Raw genomic sequence first — 25,195 nt, 5'->3', positions numbered from 1 at the left:
GTTCAGTAAGAACAAAGAGGGCCTCGCGGAATCAAGGATGGAGTGCTTTTCGACTGCTGCAGCTCTCCTAATTACGTCCGCCCAAATGGTCTTCATTAGGTGCGGCCGAACTGTCGAAAAGTGGGCGCACCTTTATCGAAACGAACTCGGCGGGGTCAGCGCACCTTTGACCTCATTCCTCTGACGCTAGCTTTCTGTTTCCGCTTGCAGAAAAGCAGAGACCGAGCAGTGTTACTGAATGAATGCTTCTTATGACCGGAAGCAGTTACTGGATCGCTCAATGAGGATACCAGAGGCTGGATAGAGAGATTTGACAGTGCAAAGCAGGGGCAGGGTTAAGGAACGAAGAAAAAAAATTTATGGTGGTTTAGCTCTGGTTAAACCTTGAGGGAATCGCGATAGCTACAGCTGGCCGAGTGGAACTTGGTCACGTGACGAACCACCTGATCAGCCACTGCGCCGCCGGCAGCTGCTCCGCACCAAGTGACCAACCACGTGGCGGCGCAGCCATAGGGTGGTACGCCGCTACGCTGAAGGCTCGAAATGCTACAGTAATGTAGCTATCGCTACAAAAAGTGCTGCAAACATTCTGGGTATGTACAGGCTTTTGCAAAAATTATGCACGTGTGGGCGCTCGTCATCCGAGCAGACTTCTTGGGTCATGGCGAGTATTTCGTTATCCCACGACACTTCGTATTTCTGGCCAATGAACGAAAGAGTCGCCTTCTCATTCCCATGGCTCCAGAGCGCCGGAAGCACCGAGCCCATGCTGCTTGACCACTGCTGCTGTTGTGCCCAAAGGCCTGCACTTTTTTAGCAGAGATTACACAATCGTTTAGACGTCTTCGAACTGTTGGTTCCTGAGGGCGCATACGCTGCAGAAGAAACCTGTATATGAACGAAGTCTAGGCGTAGAAAGCATGCAGCATGCATATTTGATCCTGTATTTTTAAAGGGTACCTGTAAAAGCCGAAAGCCTGAGCAAATCTACAAATGTTCCAGGCACTGCGCTAAGATACGTGAAGGGCGTTCGCCACTCGAGTACCTAAACGGACTTCTCGAGAGCTTCCGTATTCGGCTATCGTTAGATGATGTCATGCAGCTAAGCAGAGGAACTGTATAGCGTCATACTTACTACAGTTTCCAAGCGCACACTCACGCCGGATCGACGGTGCGCTATGTCCGCTTGACTGTGAAAATAAGATTTGATTGCAATGCATGCAACGAGAATTGACGTTGTACTGCAAGAAATGTTGTGAGTCATTGCACCAATGCGTGACGCGCATGCCTCCTAAATAGCTTAGCAATATATGCACAAAACCAAACTGCAGAGCTCGACTCCTTTCCAGCTTCCTCATCCTGTCATGACTTCCTGGCACAGGCACGCGCTCAACAGAAAGAATCACCAGTGTTCAGTGACAGGAAATTTTGCTGTTATGATGGGCTGTGTAGGGAGGCCATGACGTACAGTTACCTGCGAACTTAGATAACAAAAATCATTTTCGGCTACCGTTATGACTTCAATCGAAAAAGCGTTATCTTTAATTTCTTAAACGCAAATGCATAGCCAAACCAAGTTTCGTTTCCTGCTGCGTATTGTTGGCGTTATCCAGTTTGTGGCTTTTGATGAGAATCGTTCAAATTACTCATCAGGGTTAGATTTATTGTTCTATACTTGAACAGGGAAACAGCGTGTTTAGTACGCGGTATATCAAACTACCTTTCTGCTCATCATTAACAGCTGAAAATCCGCATGCGCGATTTCAAGCTTACTTAGAATGGATGTTGAGGGGGAAAAAAAAGCTAACTAATACCTGCACGAAAAGAGGTGCCACGAAAGAGCCACAGGCGCGCAGGATAATACGGGGTTTTCGGGCAAGAATGTTGATTGCAGCGAAGCGTAATCTGGCGATAAAGGACGCGGGCCCGTAGCCTTAGGCCGCCTGCAGTGCGGAGTGCGGGGATTTTTCCTTGCGCGGGTCCCAGGCGTGGAGCGATCGCGAAAAGGGCTTTGCGCAACGTCCACTCACGGCCACTGGTGTGCGCGCGTGCCTGGTATGCACAAGGCTGACGGACCACCGGCAGAGCCTGAGAGAGTACGCCGACACCAATTAGCTCGGCCATCTGGGTCGCTCATGTCGTGCAAATCACTTCATTAGTCGAACGGGCTGCGCGCACTCCATCTCTCCTTTTCGTCCTGTCCAGCTGTCTTCTTCCGCCTCAAGTTCTTAGCGGCCCACGGTGAGAGGGAGCAAAAATAAAGGACCTCGCGCGAAAGCCGAGGTCAGAACTCTCGTCCACGAACGGGTTGCTTTCCTAAGGCTACAGCTTGTGCCACGTACGGAGACCGATGCAGGAACGGTCCGCTGAACTTTTGCCCATGGCTCCTTGTTTAAATGAGCTCCGGTGCCTGATTTCATGACACCTCTGCACGTACTGCTTGCTTCATTCAGTGTATTGTATCTTATCTCCATTTATAACAACAACAAAAAATGGTGGAAACTGAGGTAAAAGCTGCAGTGAGCAGCTTGAAGGTCCTAAACCTTAATACAATTGAACTCACTTTGTTACGTTGAAAATTTGACTTATCTTGACAGATGGTATTTTGCCGTTTATTACCCACAGTGACAACGCACAGTGGTTACGCGCTACAAATCACGCCAGATTCGATAAAGAAAATAGAGAGGGGAGTGAAGTCTTAGGGAAGAGAATATTACTGTGTCCAAACGACTTTCTGTTCTGCTGAAATCGTCTCTAAATAAGACACAGAAGAGAAAGATACACACCGGACAACGAATGTGAGTTTCTTGAGACCTGCACTGAGGATGATTTCAGCACTGAGCGGCCCAGGTGACCCAATGCGCAGTGCGTTTCGTGCCAGCCTCTTTCCGGGTTGTCCCAAGCTACGAAGGGGCCTCTCTGAACCGATGCGGGGGGCGCGTTGAAGAAGACCTGCCGTGATCCAAGTTAATACTCCGCTCATGTACCCCTCTTCACCGCGTTTTGTTCCCACAGTCCGGTGGCCAGCAAACAGAAGGTCCGGCGTTGTATACAGGGTCTGGTGTACGGCCAGTTTGTACGGCAACACCCTGCCCACTCCTCAGACTATTATTATTTTTTTAATGCTCCTCAGTCATTAGAGGAAACACTGAGCCAGCGCAATGAGTAATATTTGTAGCTAGCTCCAAAGAAAAGATATAAAGCAAAGAAGCTCGACGCAAGGCTGCGAACAAAATCCGCGCGCGCATTGTGGGCTGACGATGAAAAGTTTTACCGATCTACGTGACAGAGTAAAGGAGCTCGCCTGGGCGGCGCAGTAAAAGGGCAATCAAAGGCTTCGCGAAGGGAGAAGGAAGCGTAGCGCTACGCAAGGCCACAGCACCTGTAGCGCACAGCGCACTCTTCGGCGCTAAGCCACACGCACCGAACCTGCAAGTAGGGCGCCATATGCATATACTGCGGCCCCGCGCGAGCCATTGGAACTTTCTTTATTCAACCTGACCCGTTGTTAGCCGTCGTAGGAGTCGAGTGGGAGCGAGCACTCGCAGTGGCCGATGGCGCCATATATCTTCCAATTAACACGTCCGTGCCAGAGCCCGCGATGGCGCTGCCGGCGGCCGACACCAGCGTCGCGCCGCGCGCGCGCTATCAGTCTGAATCAGCGCGCCGTTCGGTGCGCCGCCCGCAGCAGCCTGCATTATAGCTGGCGGCGGCCGACCGGTCCCGTAGGAGAAAAAATGCGTCGCAGGAAGGGTATAGTGCCTTTACCCGGCTGTTTCTGTCCGAGAAAAGGCATCTGTTCTACTCGTGTTGCACACCATTGTAGTCTGGGGTAGTAAAAAAAAAATTACGGATTGCCTTCAGTCACCAACAATGCGAAATCACATCGAATCATTGTCCTTTAAAAGGCGCCCGCAGTGATTTTTTTTCAATCTCCTCAGTTTACTCGCGCTGCTATGCACACCTGCAAGAACTGCTGAAATTAATGAATGTTATTTCAATATTTCTCTCGTCATTCACTGCTTCCGGAAGCAGAAACCATCTACTGAACCCGATTTTTCGGGTTTGTATTGCCGACAAAAATCTCGCAACAAATTATTAAATTAGTGGCCGAAGTGGTGTTCTAGTAACATAACGGACAAGCATACGTCATTGCTTGCGTGTATCAGCCCTTAATTAGTTTCATAAATAAGTTTCGGACATTTTCCCGAACAGGCTGAGTGAAGACGTCAAGAAAATGCACTGCACGATGTACGAATATGCAAGAAACCAGCAGATAGTAACAATGAAAAATTCTCACCCACCTCAAGTATACCAAACGAGACCATGAAATCCAAGAAATGGTCAGCCGAAGGTGTCACACTGCGAACCGCTAAAGCCTGAGGAAGGCCGAGCAGTGAGAGTTTAAAAATCGTAGACGGTCATTACGTGTACGGTGTGAAACCTTAATGTCGCTGGTGGTTACGGTACATCTGGCTTATTTTTACTAGCGGTTAAGTTCCTTCTGCGTGTTTTACGGCCCACGAGGGATAAAGTGGGCGAGTCGGAGAGTTTTGCACTCTAGGAGTTTGTTCCGCTGTCTGCGAAAACGTTCTCAACACGCTGAAATTCAAATGAACACACTTCTGGCTCTGAAATGAGCTGGCCATTTGAAATGCAGTGAATTCCTTTACTTATCACCTTGCGTGTTTAGTTGATTTCTTGACACAGCACTTAGTTCCGTGCGAAGTCACAAATTGTGACTTCTTTTTTTTTTGTTTTGCCTTTAGAGATTTACAATTGGCGAGTTCAGCTCGACATGTCGTCTGACAAGGAGACGGAAAATTTTGGTAGCCCTCTTTGTGCACATAAACTCAAGTGCAGATCGATCGGTAATGTAGATGTCCACACATCGTTTTATAACAGCTTGGCAGGCGCTGCCGCAATGATCCCTGGGTTATAGTTGCCAAACATTTACTAGGCGGCGAGATCCCAAAACGCTTCTTTGATTGCACACAGAACATTAATATGGGCCGCGTTACTCTCAAGTTGGTTGTAAACATCACGGATAAGACAATATACTGTTAAATATGTCTGATATCAACAGCTAATGCGCTAAATGTGCTGAATCCCGAGCGCAGAAAACCGTGCATAACGTTTGCTTTGGCAAAAGCGGGTTGGAAATGTACACCCACCAGCAAAAGTTAAATACCACTCGCCGGTAGCGCAGCTGGGCTCCTCGGTTGCTGCTCGAGCATCCTTGAGAATTTCGCTGCCGACAGTACGCTTACGCAAGCAAGGAGCACCCGATCACCACGGCCGACCTTTTGTGGTAAAATATCGTAAGAGCCAGTTGGGGTGCATGCTAAAAGCTGTACGTGCGTTCAGTGCAGCTTACTGTGTCGGCCGGCCGCGAATTCATATAACGTGAAAAACTAAAATAAACACAATTCCATGAAGCTCGCTTTGGAAGAGCCGAGCACAGGGATCAACAGCAGTATCCGCTAAACGAATGCTTTGCTAGGATATTTTTACTGCAGAGAATTGCTCTCTCCCTCTCACCCCCTTCCCTCTGTTGATATGACAGCTCTTCGAGAGAAAAACGTCGAAAATAGCCCACATTTTCCGGAGAAGAATGAGATATTGCAAGGGCGGACACGCTGATGTGCCCCGTTATAGGTGAGAGGCGAAAGGTCAGTAGGCTTCAAATGCCGCGCTCGACTTCGGGGGCTGCCAGCTGCAGGCCGAGTGCGATACGCTTGCAGGGTAACGACTACGTGATGCATGGGTCACACTCGGTTTGCAGCCTTGGACTTGCAAAGCGTCGTATTACACGCGTGAGAGGATTTCTGCGGCGTGCGACCACCCGTGCGCGCCCGCTCCGGCTTCTGCTGCTTCAGCGGAAGAGGAACATGACGGCGCAATGCTAATGAGTGCCATGCCTCGCATTGAAAACCTCACTTCCGACGAAGGTATGAGTCACGTGCCGCCACATCAGGAAATGAGGTGCAGCATCTGCGCCGAAACGGAGATGCACTTTCCCTTCGCGAGGCTGTCGCAAGCTTCGATCTTGCATATCTATCCAGGTAATGACGCTGCGGGGTAGCGCCCTTGCTTTGTTACTTGCACTTCCTCCGTCTTTATTGGCGGTTGTTAAGACTTGCTGCGCACACGCCCACTGAGCGAAGCACATGATCGCCAGAAGTCAGCTCGCCTATACGCGAACAGCTGAGCTCAAGACTGCGGAGAATTAATAGCGCGAAGTGTTCTAAGAACAAAATTGTTCGCATAGGAACGAGGATAATTCGTTGAGTGGAGTGTATGTGGCAGGCTAGGGTTATAGAGGATGCAAAGCTTGATACGTTTGCCCGGCGTGTTTACAATTTGCCATTTTAGACGGGAAGACTGTACCTCCCATTAGTCTCTACCATTCACTCGAAACTTCGCACTTGTTCACTTCCTAGTTTTTATACGCGCAGCATTGTAACCGCCGCGGCCTCTCCACCCCAGGCGAAATCGGAGAAGGGCAGGAGAGCACGTCAGGCAACGCGCCCGCCCCGCAGGCATTGTGTACGAATTCTCGAATCGCGGAGCATCAACAACGCGCTACAGAGCTCAGCCCAGCTCAGTCCAAACAAGTGCGAGGTCTGGAGTTGCGTAATGCACGTACGGCCGTACAAGGATCGTTGGCGCGTGTGCGGCGTCCCCGGAGGCAGGCAGCAACGGCGCGCTTTCCGGCCGGGGGCCCGCGGCGGGTGCGGCGCGTGGCCTCCTGTCCCCCCCATCTTATCCCTCCTGTCGCTGCCGCTAGAATGTAAACCACCACAGATGGTGGGAGATGGGAGGGGGTGTTAGCAGGGGCCGATCAAAGAAGCCCACACAGAGGCTCTACGCTGAGGAAGAGCACGATGGACATACATAAAGGCAGGAACGAGAAACCGCAAAGGTGGGAGAGAGGAAGAGGAGGCAGCGAGCGAAGAACCCGAATCACGTCGATCCCCGCAGGAAGAAAGACTGAACTCGCGTTCCTGGCCCCCTTATCTCTCAGCTCGCTGTTTCTTTTCCTTTTTATGCTCCTTCCTTCTCCTTCCGTCGGTGCGGCGACACCATTCGAGGCGTTCACCAGGGCGGGAAGGCGTTGGGGCAACAACTGCTCGGCGCCGGAAAACCACTCTAGAGAATGCTTTTCTTTGCTTTTGTTTTCCTCTTCCCGTGGCCTCCACCGAAGGGACCCCGTCGTCCCCAGAAATTCTCTCGCGGCCTGGTTCATTTCAGGCCGTCAAAGATGACACACTTCTCGGACGCTTTTGGAGCCTGTAACGGTGCTGAAACCGACGAGCAGGGGCATGCCTACAGTTTTTTTTAGTCTTAACTTACAGAAGTCTATAGATGCCGTCTAAGTGTCGCATTCTTCCAAGAGTGAGGGCAAAATATTTTGAGAATGCTCCATGGCTGCCCGCAACTGCTCATATTTCAGCACTTGGCGTCGCAGAAATATTACAGTATTACAGTGGCCAAGAAGAGCACAGCGCTTGCTCTCATCACGTATTTTTTCCGTGCGTGTGTGCTGACCGCGCTCATAAGTATGCGCGCACGCACACCTGAGCATAGCGCGCGACAAATGAAACATGGTAAAAGGCGCCTGCTTTCCTGGTATTATTGCCACCTGCTGGACAGGTTCCCTCCCGCTCATCTGGCCACCTCAAAAATGCTGAAGACAAGTCTCAAGCAGTTAGCTACTCAAGAGCAATAAAAGAACGTATGACAGGGGTCGCAGCCCAGGAAGTAGAGCTCAACATCTCTTTATATAGGGCACATGTAGGGACTTTGTGCAGCCCTTGTTGCTGCACGAGATGAAGCTCCTCCGACAGTAGCCGCAGCGAACGTCGGTTCTGCCAAGCACTGTCGCGTTCCTGGAGGGCGTCGTGGTCGACGATAGGCTACGGCTTTGCCATTCGCAAAGTCCTTACTTCCTTGCTTGATGCTCATCATTTTTATTTCCAATCTTCTTTCTTTTCCCTTTTCCTGCTTAACCTCCTCGTCGTTTGGGCAAGAACCATGCCTTTAGATGTATAGGCAGTCAGAAATTCGTATCGTTTACGACGGCGCTGGGAATAAACAACCTGCAGACAACTGCTTGTATTGTGCAGAGTTTACTTCCCAGGAATTTTTATTTATGTACCAAATATTCTAAATGCCTCTCGGTCGCTTCTGCCGCTGGTGCAGCTGGAATGTAGAAAGGAGTAGGGGCAGCGCGCTGTTGTAGAGCTGTTTAGGAGAAAAGGGGGAGATTTTTTGTCGGTCAGTAAAAAATAAGGCAGCGAACGCTAGGTTGATACAACCCGTACTTATACACAGAGGAAAGCAAAAATTAAAGAAAGGAAAGAACACGAATGAAGCTAGGAGTAAGGAGACCATTATCGACTGACCCCACCGAAAGAGTCCGGAACCAGGGCTCCCAGAAACGTATATCTACACGGCATTTCCTGCGAGGACGGCAAAAAGCCTGTATCGAACGCACAGAGCCAGACCGCTAGTCGGACAGCGATGTTGTTATTATCGTCGCCGACCACTCGCTCCGGGGAGCCACACCTGGCGAGTCTTCTAGATTCGGTCAGCGTCGCGGAATGCCGCTCGCCCCATCGTTTCGTCCGATGAACCTGAGTGGAAGGCCCGCCCGACCGTGCGGCGAAGGTGGGTCAGGCGACTGCAAGCAGGCAGACAGAAATGCCGATCAGGATCTCGCTTTCGCGCAATGCCCTCTCCGTAATGCCGCGCGTCGACGAAAGGAAGCGCGCCCGGTCTTTCCCACTGTCTTCCTTCCACTTATGTTCGAACCTCTGAACCCGCGCGCACTACTGTTCCAAGTAGCGCACTTTCTATTAGCATATATGGTTAAAAGCGGAGACGCTTTTGTGAGTTCTTTAGTGAGACGAATGTGGAAAGCAGAGGGAACGAAATTGCATTGAGGAATTGTTACGTACAGCTGAGCTCCGCTTGGGTGCGCCGTATGACTCATCCTGTGTGCTTTTTATGAAGTGTCTTCCGGCGGGCTACAGTTAGCGGTACATTTCGTTCATTTTCAAACAACGCGAAACAACGTGGATAGACTAAGAACGCACGCAGCGCACACAATTTCTGCGCTGTGTGCGTGTGTATGTGCGTGTCCTTCTTACTCTGTCCTCATTGCCTCTGCCTCTATGAAAGCGTACTTTTTTAGGTGTAGGACATCAAAAGAAGCAGCCGTTCTTACATCCGCGAAGAAAGCACGCACAAAATGTGAGCACGACTCTGCAGCGCAACGACGCTGGTCACGCGCACACCCAATAAAATATTTGGCCAAGATTCTCGACCTAGCTGTTGTTCTGCGCCCTTCTCTTTTCACGTGATGAGGCTATGCGTGGAGGTGAAAAGTCGTCTTATCGGATGCAGATTGGCGTGAAAAACAAAAAGAAAAGCCGCTGTGACACGACGATTCGCATCCCCTCGCTTTTCATATACGTATACCACAAAAGTATATGCAGAAATGGGACCTTTCTTCCTTTCAAGCGACGCCATGATATCCGAGAGAAGCACGCAAAAAAACAAAGCCTTACGTATAATGCAAAAGGGAGCGTTTAATATCTTAATAGTTCGTCTCACATAATGTTTTTTTTTTTTGTTAAATGGAGCACTGAGAACAAAAAGCCCATTCGCGCTGGCCGACTCGTCGACACGAACGGCGAGCTGGAGGCTTTTCAAGCTGGCCTCGGACAAATTCCTTCTGGGGCTGTAATCGCATCTTTGCCAACGACGTAGCCTGCCCGTGCACGCGTGCCTCGGGTTCTTTGCTCGGCTGCTCCGGTCGACAGGGCGGGTTTCAGGGGGTGATTCAGGCGTGCCCCGGTATCGCAGGAAGCCGGTGGCCGCCTGCTGACACTGCAGCCGCGCTCCTTGTTTGCTCTGCGCGCTGTCGCGTGAGCACCTCGGGAGCTCAACTGTTGAGGACCTCAGACGACGACAGCGTCATCGCTTCTAGGAGAACCCTCATGCGTCGCTCGCTTGTACTTGCCGTAGATCCGCGTGGGGCATTGCATCCCATACAGTAAAGGCACGGGCAATGGGGGACGTCAAAACAAATAGCTTAGGAATCATTTAGACCTGACCCGCCGCGGTGGCTCAGTGGTTAGGGCGCTCGACTACTGATCCGGAGTTCGCGGGTTCGAACCCGACTGCGGCGGCTGCGTTTTTATGGAGGAAAAACGCTATGGCGCCCGTGTGCTGTGCGATGTCAGTGCACGTTAAAGATCCCCAGGTGGTCGAAATTAATCCGGAGCCCTCCACTACGGCACCTATTTCTTCCTTTCTTCTTTCACTCCCTCCCTTATCCCTTCCCATACGGCGCGGATCAGGTGTCCAACGATATATGAGACAGATACTGCGCCATTTCCTTTCCCCCCCAAAACCAATTATTATTATTATTATTATTAATCATTTAGACCTGACGGCGTTTAACAGTCCCCGGAATCGCGGTTTGCAAGGGGGTGTTTCTACTGTTAAGGTACTGCCTGGGATTGTGACGGGCATGGCTTGTAACCGAACACCGAATCTCACAGTACAATGCAGAGTGCCGTCGTCTTGGCTTGGTTTGTAGCGTTTCATTTTGTCAGTGGAGATTCATTTCCTCCCCAACTGTCCGCAATGATAGCATAATTTGAAAAAAAAAATCACTAAGGCTTGCCGGAAAAAGGTTGCAAAAATTAGATGTTTCTTCAGAGTTATTGGAGCGCACTGACCTAAGTTCATGCTCAAGGAAGGAACGAACACTGTGGAAAGCGTACTCACTGTTCAGCGGGGGCGCTGATATGCACGCCAGCGATAAACGGCAGGCCGTAAGGTCAGCAACACGAAAACTTCCTTTTTTTTGTTGGCTTTAGTCGCTTGCTATCTGATAAGCGAAGGAGCTGGGAAAACATGACAAGGGGTGGGAACGTTGATTCCGATGTACGTGCGCTCGTAGAGGTATCATATGTGCCGTTCTAAAATTTGCACCGAATTCAATTGCATTTATTCTCAAGTGTCATAAAGGACAAACGAGAAGAGTTGAACGCGCTAGGGTTGTAAGTGAGAATGCTGACATGGCGATTGCCGTAACTTGGCTGCCTGTCAGCGCACTAGACTAGAACTTGGGATTTTCTATTCTTTTTTTGTATGTGTGTGAATTCGCGGTATAGTTGGTGTATTTTGCCGCATGCGGTCGGCACAAACGCAGCCGACTCGAAGAAGGCTGAGCGACGGTTTCTTGTTTATATATACGTGACAGCCCTACATCTTCAGGGCTCACATAAGTAGAGCTATGCGGGCTGGTTGATTTTTTTTTTCCATGGTAATAAGACAACGCTAGCACTGGGGACGCACAAAGGACGAGACACATGGCACTAGCTTCAAATTTCCAACTTGGAGCTGAAAGTCGGCGTCGTTTGTGCCTCTCTCTGTGTCTGTCCCCGTCCTTAGCGCAGTTTTATTATTTATTTAGGGCCTTGTATGAATTCTACATTTTTTAAGGACGGTTTTGAAAGCCATGCACGGGAACAAAATTTAAGCTGAATAATTTTGAAGGAATAAGAGGCGTCTGGTGACGTGCTTTGAAAGATGCTGACAATGTAAATGATTTGAGTGTGGGCTTATTATTCGAAAACCCGGGAAGCGACGCTTTCACTGTGAAATTCTGCCTAATTTAAGCGATAGAATGCGCAAGTGCCACTCTTGTGAATTGTTTGCTCAGGTGATTTAGTTACTGCAGATAAAATTTCGTTGCAATTGAGATTTACAGAACAAGCGGTACAAGGCGAGGGAATAACATAGACGAGGCATTACATTTCAGACGGAAGGCTTCATCCTTGTAAATCCTTCCTTGGCCCACTTGCTTTTTAAACCTCAAGCGCAACGGAATTTCAACTCCAATCACATACCGACTAGCCCACCTCATAGCTTTCATATAGTTAAGTCGTGAGAAACTACTGTAAAAACTGGAGAACACCCTGTGGCAATCTGGGTGGCATATTTCCGTTGTCCAAGTTGTATATTACATTTTCGCTCTTTAACCGCCTCTTCGCTCTTTTCCTAAAAGTGGCACGCGCGGGCACATTGTTTTTGGCAGTCGTTGGTCATCGCTATAGTGAGTCAAAAGCACTTTTCTTTTTCGCATTCCACGATGCGCATCTCCTTGCGCATTGCCTGTCTGCTCCCTTCGCCCTGTGCCTCAGTTGAGCTGTGACTTTACCTGTTCGTCTTGCGCATGTCGGGGACGAGCGCGCGCCAAACTGGCCGTGAAGGCTCGCGCCATTGCGATAACGACATTTTGATGACAGCGGCGAGCCTAGGCCCCATTTTCTCACGACGAGCACAAATGTGCGCGAATAATGGAAACTGGCTGTGAGAATTCGGGGAATTCCCCCGTAGCGTACAAATAAACGCGCCGTGTCTAGGCAAAGACAAGAGACCTTGCGAGTCCGGGCATACGGGTCGTTTAAACCAACATGGCTGGCGGAACAGTTCAAGGCTCCTAATATTTGTGTAACGTTCAAGGGAGTACATGCACGGAGGGCTGCAGCGCTCATCGAACGCTCGAGAGAGCCCGGACCGGGCTGTGGGCAGCGTGGGCGGAAGGCGGGGGTGGGGGCTGCGGTAATTTGCGAAGAGTGTGGGAAAACAGTAAGCCGTGTGGGTGCTGCCACGAACTGCGCGAGCGGGGGCGAGGATCAGGGCGCGTCTGATAGACTTGCGCCGGGGGTCAGCGGCGATGCCATGTGGTGGCGGCTCAATATCCGCTCTCTTGTGTACACGTTTGCTAGCCCACTGTTCCCTCTCATTCCCAGATCAAGGCTGCAATTGACTCGCCGTGAAGCACGAAAAACGAACGGGTGCTATCGGGAGCTGCTCTCTGATCTCATACCGAGGGGGCATGGCACCTGGCATCCTGGCTGCATACACCGCTTGGCGGGAATATCAGATGCTCGCCTGCGCGTTGGTTGTGGTGACGTGTTACGCTGTCAAAAGTTTTCGAGCCGATGCATCGATGCAGTACTCTTTACTGGGGCCTGGAAAGATTTCACGCAGTCGCATGTGTGCGGCGTCGCGGTAAGGGTAGGAAGTGAACGACACGAAACGGTAGCCGCGCTTACAAACTCTGGTGAGAGTTTCTGTTGCGTCGCTTTCTCTCGCCGTCTCGCCTCCGCGCTGTTTTCTTCAGTGGGACCTGGCCACAACTAGCTTGCCCCAAAGTGGTATTCAACGAATGTCACCCGCTGAACTTCCGAGCAAGTGCTCCTTGATTCCTGAAAGTCACGATGGTGAAAGATAAGCAATGCTGCGATAAGGTATTGCTTAGTATCGTACGCTAATATTTTGATTGTGTAGTTTCACGCCGCAACTCAGCCTATCGATCGTACACTTCCAGGCGAAAAATGCTGCGCACGCTTAAATGTGCATTGTAAGTTACATCTTTGAGGCGGAACCACAATAATTACGAACTTTTCTGCATGCGCTTAGGCTGCGGAAGCATCCGTTTTCTGCCCTGCGCAAGCTGCGCTACCGGTGGCAGTTAATTGGGTAACAGAGGGCGGAAAGTAATACTGAGGAGTGTTAGTGTTGGAACGTCTCGGGCCTTCGAATCTAGTCCTACGAGTACTGCAAGTTTCAATCACAGAAAGAAAAAGAAGTTAATTGCGAACGAAACGAAAATGCTCAATTTGTAGCGCCTCGAGGAGAAAAATATTCAATCTATGCTCAGACAGTCGCGTTTGCGTCCTCTTAAGAATGGAAGCGCATGCTCGCGTCGCCGATGGCTGGCATCTCGGCACGTGGCACTCGCAGTGAGCAGTCGCTGACATGTGAATGCGCCACCCAAACGCACGGCTCTAGAATGACCAGTGTGCGCAGCGGGAAGGAGACGGTATAGGGGCGGGGCCTGCTACTCACTTTCCTCATGCAAGACACTGAAGCGTGGCCATCAGTCCGTTGGATTGGGGCTTTGCGTGTTATCACTGGGGAAGTAGTCAAGGAAAACCTCTGAAACCAAAATTCTGCCATAAACGCTCAGTATCTTGGTAGCGATAACGCACGGAGCCTTGGATTACATATAGTGCAGAAACCTATTGATTCCAAAATATTACAAAAAAGGAAGGGAACTGAAACCAGAGAAAGGGCAGGGGCATGTGAGAAACATATTGTGGTAATTTACTGCGAATGTTTGCGAAACCAATTATTGCAAAGTAAGTGCCGACGGAAGGAGACGTTACACACGTGCGTGATGTACGCCGCCTATACAGGCGAGCTGTCGTAGCAAAGGGAAGGAAACGTTGAGTACGGGAGGAATGCGGTAAACATTAATGACGTCAGCAGACGCTGCGCTTGCCGAGAAAAAAGTGCTCAAGAGGAATGGGTACGCAACAAAACATTAAAACGATGGTTTGGTTGGTTTGGTTGGTTTGGTTTATGGGGGCTTAACGTCTCAAAGCGACTCACGCTATGGGGACGCACAATACACGGGCATGTAGAATTTCACCTCCATCGAAATTCGGCCGCCGCGGCCGGGATCGGAGCCGCGTCTTTCGGGCCAGTAGCCAAGCACCATAACCACTGAGCCACCGCGGCGGCTAAAACAGTAAAAATAAGAGAGAGAACTTTGAGATGCTGAGAAAATACGCGCACTTTAAGCAAACCTCCACTCTCCTTAGTATTCTGTGGTACATAAACTTATATTTACTGACCTCCAATTTTTTTTATGCTAGAATGAGCGCTGGAATGACAAGTATTGTTTTCAATCGCTGCCTGGGCAGCCCGAAACGAAACTATTCATGCAGTTGGCTGCATGCTGGGGGCGGTGTAACTCGCGCATGCGGCTCTTGTCTTCAACTAAAGAAAAGAAAAAGTCGTTGTTTGATAATACTATTTTTCGCCTATTGCTTGCCAGGAACCCTGGTTCGTGGTTAGTATTGACAAGGTTGGAAGGCAAAAAAGATAGAAAGTGACTGCCTGCATCAGAAAAAAAGAGAAAAAAAGGTGCAACATCAGTTCTTTCCAGGGTTTGGGGCACGGCGATGTAATGACGATTCTTATCCCGCGCGGTGTGCGAAAACGGTAGTTGATACACTCCTCCCCTCCCCCTCTTTTCCAGTGTAACTAACGGTCGAGGAGCCCCGGCCCCACAGGAAAGATACTTCTTTCTTGCACACTGTCGGGTGCATTATCACTAAGACATAGGAGTAGCCCGCCCATATAGGGCGGGATCAGCCAATTCATTTCTGATTCAATCAACATTTGTCTCTTTCAATATATTACACGCCACTTTAGACCTGCCAGAGCTGTAGCCCACCTTCAAGACATCAATACTTCGCGCTCGGCTCTGCGCCCACCTTTCTCGAGAGACAAACACAACCCTGCGCAGCCTGGTACGCTCTCTTTCTGAACTTGCCTCCTCGCCTCGCGCTCTACCTGGCAACGGGAAGACCGCGTCGCGTTAATGGGGCGCATCCCTCCGGCCGTTTAAAGACGCCCCTAACGATTATTGCCGGCTCTCTTTCTCCGGCGGCGCTCGCCACTTCGCGAGAACCATGGGAAAGAAGCGAGACAAGCCATGGCGGAGCTCCTTTTCTCATTCTGCCCTGGCTGGCAGCCGCACGCGGAATTCCACGCGCGCGGCCACCGGTCGCCCAGTGACGCGTGCTCTCGCCAAGGGGCGGTGCTCGTTTCGGAAATTCCGCGCCGGTGATCTCAGCCGCTCGGAGAGCCGTTCGCGGCACAGCAGGGCCAGATATCGGTCAAGTGCGCGCTGCGGACCCCCCCTCTCCTCACCCCTCCATCTGCAAAGAAGCAGTACGCGGGAGCAGTGGGCCGTAATTGATACTGCGGCGTCGTTTCTCGAGTGCGCCATATGGCCCTCCACGGTGTGCGCGGGCGCCTCGCGACGACGCGATGTAGTGCACCGCGAAAGAGTGGTTCGGCGCGCAGTCCGCACTCGGCGCGCGGGGGGAGGGGGGGGGGGGGGGGGTGAGAAAATACTGCGCACGGTTACGGTGCCGCACAGGAGCTTTTGTTCTTTGCCTGATTACCGCCACGCCAGGCGCGTTGAAGAGCGCTTTAGTGCGTTCCACTAGCCAGAGGCTTCAATGCTGGTGCCTGGTTCGCCCGTCTCTGCGAGATGGCGACAGACATGTGCGGCTTGTCGGAGGACTCTCACTGGGCCTTAATTAAGGGTGGCTGTTCAGTTATAGCTAGATCATAGGAACGGGTTGCTTGAGACGCTTTACTAAGCCTGCTGCTTGAAAAGTTGAATATTGTGGGCTCATCGTTGGGCATTGACACGCGTCAGTGAGAAAGGCAGTGCTAAGGAAGACTCTCCAGAGGCGTGAAGGGGCACGGCCATTTGCTTCAGTGAGCCGCAACTGCGCAATGAAATTTTGCCTCGTGGCCTTTGGAATATCCTCTGAACATATGACTTCAAGAGCATCCATTTTATTATTTCGCAATGTATAAACGTGAATGTTCCATTAGCACGTTCGCCTTTCCTAGCTAATTTAAGGAAAAAATATTGGCACCATACGATTTCCGCAATGTTCGTATGATCGCGTTCTATATGAGCAACGGAACGCGGCTGAATAGCCTATTGTTAACGGTTGATGCACCAAGTCCAGCTTTCTTGGAAAAAAAATTGAATATGGGTATATTTGAAGGCACTGTTATGGAATATTGAGGGTAATGGTCCAGTCTTACGATGGGTAACAAACTTTTTTAGAGTTTTTCCATCGCTTGCGTCGAGTAGTTGAGACCTCCAACCAACGGGAACGGAAAACCAACGGGGAACGTTTTTGACGACAGAAAAAAAACATTAATAGCAATAAAACGCAAGCCTGCCGAGGGAAGATCTGCGGATTAATTGATTGTTTTAGTAAAATCTTACAAAATATGAAAAACTTGTGTTCATAAACTATTTCCTGTTGAAAAATTGTTGGGCATGCAGTGCTAAATAAACATGATACAGAAGAACTACGTTCTGTAGATTCACATTAGTTCAGTGGGAATGGGCGAATTACACTCACGTAGGCGGAAGTGACACTCACCTTAATGATAGAAGGTGATGAAGAATGCTGAGTACGATATTTAACGGGGCATTTCAGAGCGGAGCAACACTGTGTCATTGTACACTCTCAAGCGTGCCATGCTTATAACTACCGTTTGTGTCGAAGTAGATCGTCAGTTACCTTGAAATGCTGCAACGAGCAAAACTAAGGCAGTCGTTGTGATCGATATTCTATGTAAAATCTGTTCACACGCGCTTTAATGAGTGCAGACATTATGCGCATATCCGAACGTTGATCGAACTCGGACATAATTCCCCAAGATGCGTACAGTAATGAGGATGCCTTTACGAAACAATCTCAGTCACTCTCGCAAAGCCACAACAGTACTGGACCTTGAGGACATAGCAATGCATGCACTTAAATACCAGTTCTCCAGCAGCCGCCATAGGTGCTACGCCTGCGTACGTTAAAGTGTGCTGTGTTATCGCGCCCAGGTCAACCCCGGCAGCTTGGCGGAGAAGGGCGGCCTGCAGACCGGCGATGCGCTCATCAGCATCCAGGGCAAGTCGACCGACCAGCTTCGTCACAAGGAGGCCCAGGACGCCATTATGCGCGCCGGGAACTACCTCGAGCTCCAAGTCACGAGGTGAGGAGGGGCGCCTATCTTGATCGGGGTTGCCAGTTCGCGATGCTTCCTCAACAGCACCATGGTGTTCCGACAGACCACAATGAAGGAATTCTTTGCGAAGCGCGGAAGCTGAGAACTGGCAATGCCGCCGCTTATGGACCATGTGAATCCTTGCAATCGAGTGCACCAGTGTGAGTTCCTTACTCTTCTGTTTCTGTGGATGTTTCCGCGCAGAGCAAAGTGCGACCAGCTGCACATTATTATTGCGGTTTCTCCACGTGTTCCTGGTTCGATGGTGTGGTCCCATTTCTCCAGTGAAACCACCTGCTGCAGCAGTACGCAAAGACCTCTCCGCACCCAAACTCATTACCGTAGAGTGCAGTGTGTTGGCAAAGCTCCACTTGCATTGTGCCTATTCGACCAGTCGCAGTCGCATTAAATACGCATTCGGGAAAAGCGACAGCTAGCATTCGGCCGAAATACGGAGCTGTTTTCAAAGGAACAGTCGATTATAAAAATTTCAGGCCTCTTCGGCGGTACGCGCTGCACCTCCAGCTAGGTAGCTTGTTTCGGCTCAGGTGAAGTGTTTACATTATCGTGCTTAATATCTGGAGGTCGCTAACAAGGCAGAACATCGACAAAAGGCGCACCTCTATAGACGCCGTGCAGTTTAGATTCCAGAACTTACGTCTTATGCCAAGTCTTTAGTAAGTGTATCGTGTCACGAGACCAGACGTGATTTCCCGCATATTAACTGTTACGGTAAATATGAAACGAAAGACAAAAACACGGGTCATCGCTGTGAAAAACTCAGCGAAAGGACAAAAGGCCCCCGACCGCACGTTCCGAAAGGTTCCGTTTCCTGGGCTAAACTGGGAAGCGCTTTCCATAGGGTCGGGAGATGGAGAGACAGGAGCAAATGTCTTGAACGAAGAGGAGGGATTTCAACCAGCATATCTGCTAAAATTGTGACATTCCTGTTTGGCGTAGAGGCCGAACTTAAGAAGGAAAAGTACCTAAGAGAAGCATGGCAGGAAGTGAAGGAAAAAAACAACAACTAAAGAGTGAGACAACCGAGTCCTTTCGAAAGACACTCCCATAAGCGTTCTACACGCATAAGCAACAGCAAGCGTTCACTGTGTTCTCCGGTCAGGAGAAACAGCCGCGTACGCTGGCCACGACGTTCACGTGCTGTGTGCTCCGTGTTTTGCTGAACCCGCCGCCATGTGCGTTTCACCGCCACGGCATAGCGAGAGGACACGCGGATGCGGCTCTGAAGCGGCGTCATCGGAAGGCGTACGCCTCGTGAAGTAGCGAGAAACTAAGTGAAAAATAATCGCATGGCAACGAAAGACTACGCGATGGCGTGCCGAGTGTCTGGTCAATTTCGGTCGCTGTCTCTGGCGTCTGGACTGCCTCCACAGTGATGCGTGTTCTTGGGACGCAGGAAAAGTAATAGGCGGCCACCTAAGAACCGCATAATGAAAAGGAGAAAGCTCCGAGGAAACGGTTCATTAACGCTTCCGGAGACTGATTTTGTGTGTGTGTGCGCGCGCGCGCGTGTGTGTGTGTGTGTGTGTGTGTGTGTGTGTGTGTGTGTGTGTGTGTGTGTGTGTGTGTGTGTGTGTGTGTGTGTGTGTGTGTGTGTGTGTGTGTGTGTGTGTGTGTGTGTGTGTGTGTGTGTGTGTGTGTGTGTGTGTGTGTGTGTGTGTGTGTGTGTGTGTGCGTGCGTGCGTGCGTGCGTGCGTGCGTACATGCTAGCGCGCTAACTGGGGTGTCGGACGTCGGTTTCTGAGTAGGAGCGATGTGCCGTGAAGACATTTGTTTTAGTCTTGCAGTGCTAGGCTGAGCCCCCTCCTGACTTTTCATTACAGTGCACGTCACCCGTATACGCACATTTGGAGGCTGATGGTGATGCGTGGCCTTTCAGCTAATTCGGCTTAGCAAGTCGTTATTCTATTAGAGAGTCATGAGTGGTGTTACGGCTAATGTGTCTTTTGCTGTGAGGTAGAAGCAGACACGGAGTGAGAAACATTTACTGAAAGAAAACTGGAGTGATAGAGCTTAAAGAATGCTTCTCGTTTCGCTTTTATCTACTGGCGGCCAAAGTGACTTCGACTAAAGCGTTCATGACTTTAGACTACAGTATATGCCTATAGTGCTTGATGTGTTGCGAAATATTTTGCATTAATTTGAAGAAAGAGAAGTGAACATGCCACGTTTGCAGACAAAGCTTGCGTAAAGCTTGCTGTTCGAACGCTACGCCAAACGCAAATACAAGCAAAGGACCGACATTCCACTCAGACTATAAGGAATATTTTGCTATATTAATGCTGTAACTCTCGTTTCCGCCAAATCTCTTGTACACGAGAAGGAAAGGGGCCGGAGGAGGCGCGCAGCAGTAGTATTAGCATCTGCGCGCCAGATCTGAAAGACGCAATTAAAAAGCGAATTTGAAGAGACGAAAATTCAGATCATACAGCTGACGCAGTAATGCCGCATCAATTGTATGATCGGCTGCCAGTTGCTTTACGTTTCTTCTTAGGTGTCGGACCCATTATGAAAATCATTACAAAAGTAACCTTGAAGCTGATAAAAGAGATCGTGGCCGAAGCAATCGGCCTTTATTCGGAATACCAACCTTCACCGTGTATCGAAATCGAGCCTCAAAGAAGGCGCTCGGAATGCTTCAGTATGCTTCATTAAAAATGTGTTTCCAAACGAGCTGGAACCGCGCTTTTCCGCACGCGCATGGGAGAGTTTTAGCGGCATGGAAGCTTTAGCGAAAGGTGACACTTGCAGGGGTGCCAGCATGACGTGGAAGCCTAAGGTGACGCCGGTCGGGTCGATGCCGAAGCCGGGACCGATGAGCAACGGTGGACCGGCCCCGGTGACCAAGACATCGCTGGCTGCCAACAAGCAGGTGAGCCCGCCGCAGGAGCCCTTGTGCCGCCGTTTCTTCCAACTGAGTTGGAGAAGCGTGAAAACACAAGGGGCAATTAATCTTTGACGAGCAGTCACAAATGCGACTTGCAGCGTGAACTAAAGATATCTGTTCGAAACTATCGAATGAATGCTACTTATAGATGCTGGGATGAATGAATGAATGAATGAATGAATGAATGAATGAATGAATGAATGAATGAATGAATGAATGAATGAATGAATGAATGAGCCACAAACGGTTCTTTCCGTTTTGGCGTCCTCCTCATTTCAGACGCCAGGAGAGACGATCGGCTTTACAAGGACAGAGAAGTGCCAAATGACTACCATAGACAAAGAATCCTGCAAAAGAGTTAAAAGAGTAAAGGCACATAGTTTTTGGTTGTGTATTTTCTCTTTTGTTTTTGGTTGTGTATTTTCTCTTTTGTAATGATGCGTAACACATTGCTATACATTACTCACCACGTGGTATTAACCTGCGACCGCTAAATAATAGTTATTTGAATTTCTTTTGTCACCTGGTTTCAGCAGCCGAGCAGTGCCTATGATGTTGAATGTGAGTATAGGTCACGTGCGGCATTCAGAAAACTGAAGTGTATTCGCTGTTTCGTCGTTTTAATTCAATACAACGCTAAAGCCAGCCTGTCTTAAGAGCCGGAATCACAACGAGTGAAGGAGCACTCTCACAGGTGCGAGAGCTGAATGCTAACAAAAGAAGAAGAAAAAGGTGCCACGCCGCCTCGGTTTCACCCTAGTTCGAAGAAGGCGAATGACGCTTACAAAGAGTTGTGGCAGCATGACATCGTCCGCTTTCTCTTCTCTACGCAGCCCTACAAGCCGATAGGCACAGGACACAATACGGCTGCCAAGCCATTCGGCGGCACGATGCAAGCCGTGGTGCACAACCAGTACAACTCGCCGATGCCCGTGTACTCCATGAACAACATCGCCGACACGCTGTCCGCCCAGACAGAGGTGCTCACGTCCGGCGCCGTTGGGTGAGCGTACTGTTCACGTATTGCAGACATCGCTGCGTAGCGCTCTTGCTGGACTCACAGGTCAGCAAGCAGAATACTGCGCGGCTTTGAAAGGGATTTCAAAACCTCGGACGTTATGCAATGTGTGCACATCACAATCTGCTGCTGACTTCGCATGACGTGTGCGCGTGATGTGTGAACTCGATCTCATTTTCACGAGGCCTCAAGGTGACAGGTCTGCCAGCCTACAGTTCAATGCCAACGAAGATACCTTCAGAGAGCGTTAATAACTGCCTCATGCCTTTCTCGGGGTTTACTGCTGCAGTCATTGTGGCATCAATCAATTAGCAGAGAGGAGAGACATAAGGCCTAAAGAGCGTCACGAACGAAGACAGCGCACCCATGATGCCAAGCATGCGCAGTCACGCTTGTGCTCATGGCTGCACAAAACCTCCAGACCTCTAGACAGTCATATTAGTACATAATAACCGTTACTAATAGTTTAAAACAAGGATGATACTGCTGCTCTGGGAAGCGGTGGGGGCATTTCTTTGCAGTCAGCAGTCAATGTTCTGAGTTGTACATGCATTAGCATTGTTTTAGCGTTACGCGCGACTTCAAGCACTGCTGTGGTGGACATGTCACGTTTGTTCAACACGTACCGCTGTGATAATTAGCCGCCGATATGTGGCTGCAAAACCGAACAAGAAATGACAACCGACCATAAAGGTGGTGCTCACAGTGTTTGAACAGCGTTATCTCCCCCATTTCTTTTTTTCGGCCTGTGACTTTTGGTGTTTTACACTGCACCTGTTTTATTAGGCAACAAGACTTACCGAACAACATAGTGGCGACTGCGATTCTGGCATGACACGGGGACTGCTAAAGGAAAAAAAAAAGAGAAATTCGTAAAGAGGCGGGCAGCCCAAGAAAAAATAAAAATAAAAATGGCCCTGCCTGCAATGACTATGGCACAGTGAAACGATTTTACAATAAATAACAAGGCGCGATACATTAAAAAAACTTTCGCATAGTACACAAAAAAGAAAGAAAAAGAAAACGTGATATACCATAGCAAAAGCTGCGAAGGGAGCGCGCATCTTCAATTACCCGCCCTCGCTCGCCGTACGCATTTATTGTCGCTAATGTCTTCATCATGGGGTAAGCGTAAAGACAACGAGCTCAGGCGACGGTTTACATCCGCAACTATCCATTCCGTTATCTACCGCGGCGCTTCGCGAATACTTCCAGGAAGACGAACGCGCTGTTTGAATTCAATTACGCAACGATGAAAAATCTTCGGCTACAAACAATGGAGCCCTACGAGTCTCTAATAAGTCATATTGCATGCGCCTGCCAGTGCGCGACGTTGAGGGGCTCCTTGCCGCCTCTCCTTCCGCTGCAGCATCAACTTCATGAAGGGAGACAAGCCGCTGAACAAGGACTCGGCCGTGTACCGCATGGTCCTGGAGGAAGACAAGCACCCAAAAGGTGATGAGAGCGACCTGGTCAGTGTGGCCGAAACGCGGACGCAATCGCTCGCCTTCCGCAAGCTGCTGGCCGCGCTCGGCGATGACGATGACTGCCTGCGCTCCTCGCATGACGTCACAGGTTTGTGCGTTCCACGCATGAATTCCCCGTCCTCTTAACATGAGCCTTGCATGCTTCTCCGGAAGGCAGAAACTCGGCACTGCCTGCTATTAAGAGTTCTTGGTAAACTTCAGTGAAATGTAATAAGGGCTCCAGATGAGTGCCTGCTAGTGCATTCGAGTATCGGAACCGCACGCGGCAGTTGTGAAACGCCGTTGTGAAGATTAGAAAACCGCCTGCTTACGTTAGAGATAGGGCCTTTGAGTGAAGCGGTAAATAGCACAGTCAATACTGACTCAAAACGTCTGATTAAAAAATTTGGGGAAAAGGCCAACAGGGGTATCTTTCATCCTCGTAGTTCTAATTGCCTACTTTGTATTATGCTCTAGATGTTAATTGTCACCCTTAAGGATAAGAGATCGTAACTTTATCACGACGGGCACCTGTGGGGCTTTAGTAGGGATGCCTACTTGCATGAATTTTTTTTTATTAAAGAAATAGGTACTGCCTTAACACGTCTGTTTTTCTTAAACAATTCCCAAAATTGTCATTTATGTCAGTTCCTCTCATATTCACACGGCTAGTTGAGCGTAATGCTCACCGTGATAACGTTTCCTTTTTTTTTTCGCTACGGTAGTTACAATGAGAGTCATGTAAATAATATTAGTGAAAGAGTCATTTGCGGACCGCTACGGAAACGAAATAAGCTTCAAAATTTTTGCTAATCGCCTTTGTGCTTTTCATGTCGACTTGTAAGGATTTACTAGGATAGTACTGACGTGTTCTGATGGCTTGCAGCCTAGACTGTTATCCTCCGTAGCTGAGGAAAAAGGGGCAGTGCGAGACTTTTTCGAACTAGCCGAAGTGCGCTGTATTCATGTCTTACTTGCGATGCTTGCTGCCTTGCGCCTTCAACGATGCTGCTTTTTATATTCTTTATTAAGAAAGAGAAGTTCTGAAATGCAGCTGAGCAACCGACTGACTCAAGTCTCCGGGAGAAAAAAATAAAAGAGTCATCATGCGGGTAATTTTCGGTGTGGCGAGTATGCAGTTTGCTTCACCTGTACGGCTCAAAACGTGCGCCCGCATGTCTTGCATCTCTTTGTGCTGCATGACTTCCTTAAACTTTTGTGTGCCTCTCCGGAGGCGAAAAATAACTCGGCTTGCAACGCACGCTGTTTGCAGAAGCTTCTCATTTTGAGCAAACTCTCAGAAAAAAAAAACACTGGTTAAAACGAAAATTAGTGCAGACTGAATCACTACAACGAACGCTCCGGGAAGGCTGCTCCGGGCTTTCAAAAATAAACTTTCGTTGTCCCTGTGGAGCCCGCTTCTTGAACGCTTGGATGGAGAGCTTCATTCTGTAACGGCTTTGCTTCTTAGTTTGTGTGTTTCAACTGGTCTTAAAAAGGAATGGTCTTGTGGCGTTTGTGCTCATGTGCGGATGAGCGAGATGATGCACTTCTGTGTGTGGTGTTCCGTAGCTGATAACACCAGTAGAGATGTAACGCTCTGCTGCCGTTCCTGAAAAGTCGCGGGGCAGGCCCAAGGTAAGTGTCTTTTAGAGTTCAGACGTCGAAACAAGATTTTTTTTTCCCACGTGCGCTCCCTTGAGGTATGCAGTCGTCGCGGTTATAGTGTGTCGAGCGGCAAAGGAGTGGCGAACTCTTAAACTGGCAGAGGACGCACGCGAATTTGTGGTTTTGTTGCTTTGACTGGTGGGCAGCCTAATCTTGTAACTTAGAAAAATCGTGTGTGTGCAATTTCGTGTAAAGTTCGCTTTCATCTCAGCTTATAATGGAGGTTCTATGTACGGCTCTCGGTGCAGCTCAGAAAATCCAAATGTGAGTTACTTGAAGCTGGAATCGGCGGCCAGAAACGAAAAAGAAATGTATAATTCGGGACAGCTGACGTTCATCCAAGATTTGAGGGACCTACGAAGAATATTTAAACCTGCACAGCCAAGCTTTTTGACCTGCGCTCTCGAAGCCACCAGACGAGCCTACTGTGAATGTGTT

At 49.6% G+C, this 25,195-nt stretch overlaps 1 protein-coding gene across 6 annotated transcripts in view; it reads left to right on the top strand.

The window, feature by feature from the left end:
- The window catches only part of Zasp52 (Z band alternatively spliced PDZ-motif protein 52), a 74,067-nt gene that overhangs the window by 20,150 nt on the left and 28,722 nt on the right, over positions 1 to 25,195 (top strand). For 3 of the 6 annotated variants that reach the window (XM_077648734.1, XM_077648738.1, XM_077648737.1), the window contains exons 2-5: positions 17,534 to 17,685; positions 20,470 to 20,590; positions 21,439 to 21,608; positions 22,993 to 23,078. In XM_077648734.1, coding sequence (XP_077504860.1) covers positions 17,534 to 17,685; positions 20,470 to 20,590; positions 21,439 to 21,608; positions 22,993 to 23,078 — 529 coding nt within the window. Of the gene's footprint in view, positions 1 to 17,533; positions 17,686 to 20,469; positions 20,591 to 21,438; positions 21,609 to 22,992; positions 23,199 to 25,195 lie in introns of all 6 variants that reach the window. The other 3 variants (XM_077648736.1, XM_077648733.1, XM_077648735.1) reach the window with 1 other exon arrangement.

The sequence above is a fragment of the Amblyomma americanum genome, chromosome 1 (assembly GCF_052857255.1).
Source record: "Amblyomma americanum isolate KBUSLIRL-KWMA chromosome 1, ASM5285725v1, whole genome shotgun sequence".
In the NCBI taxonomy this organism is placed as follows: Eukaryota; Metazoa; Arthropoda; class Arachnida; order Ixodida; family Ixodidae; genus Amblyomma; species Amblyomma americanum.
This window is presented reverse-complemented; position numbering and strand designations above follow the sequence as displayed.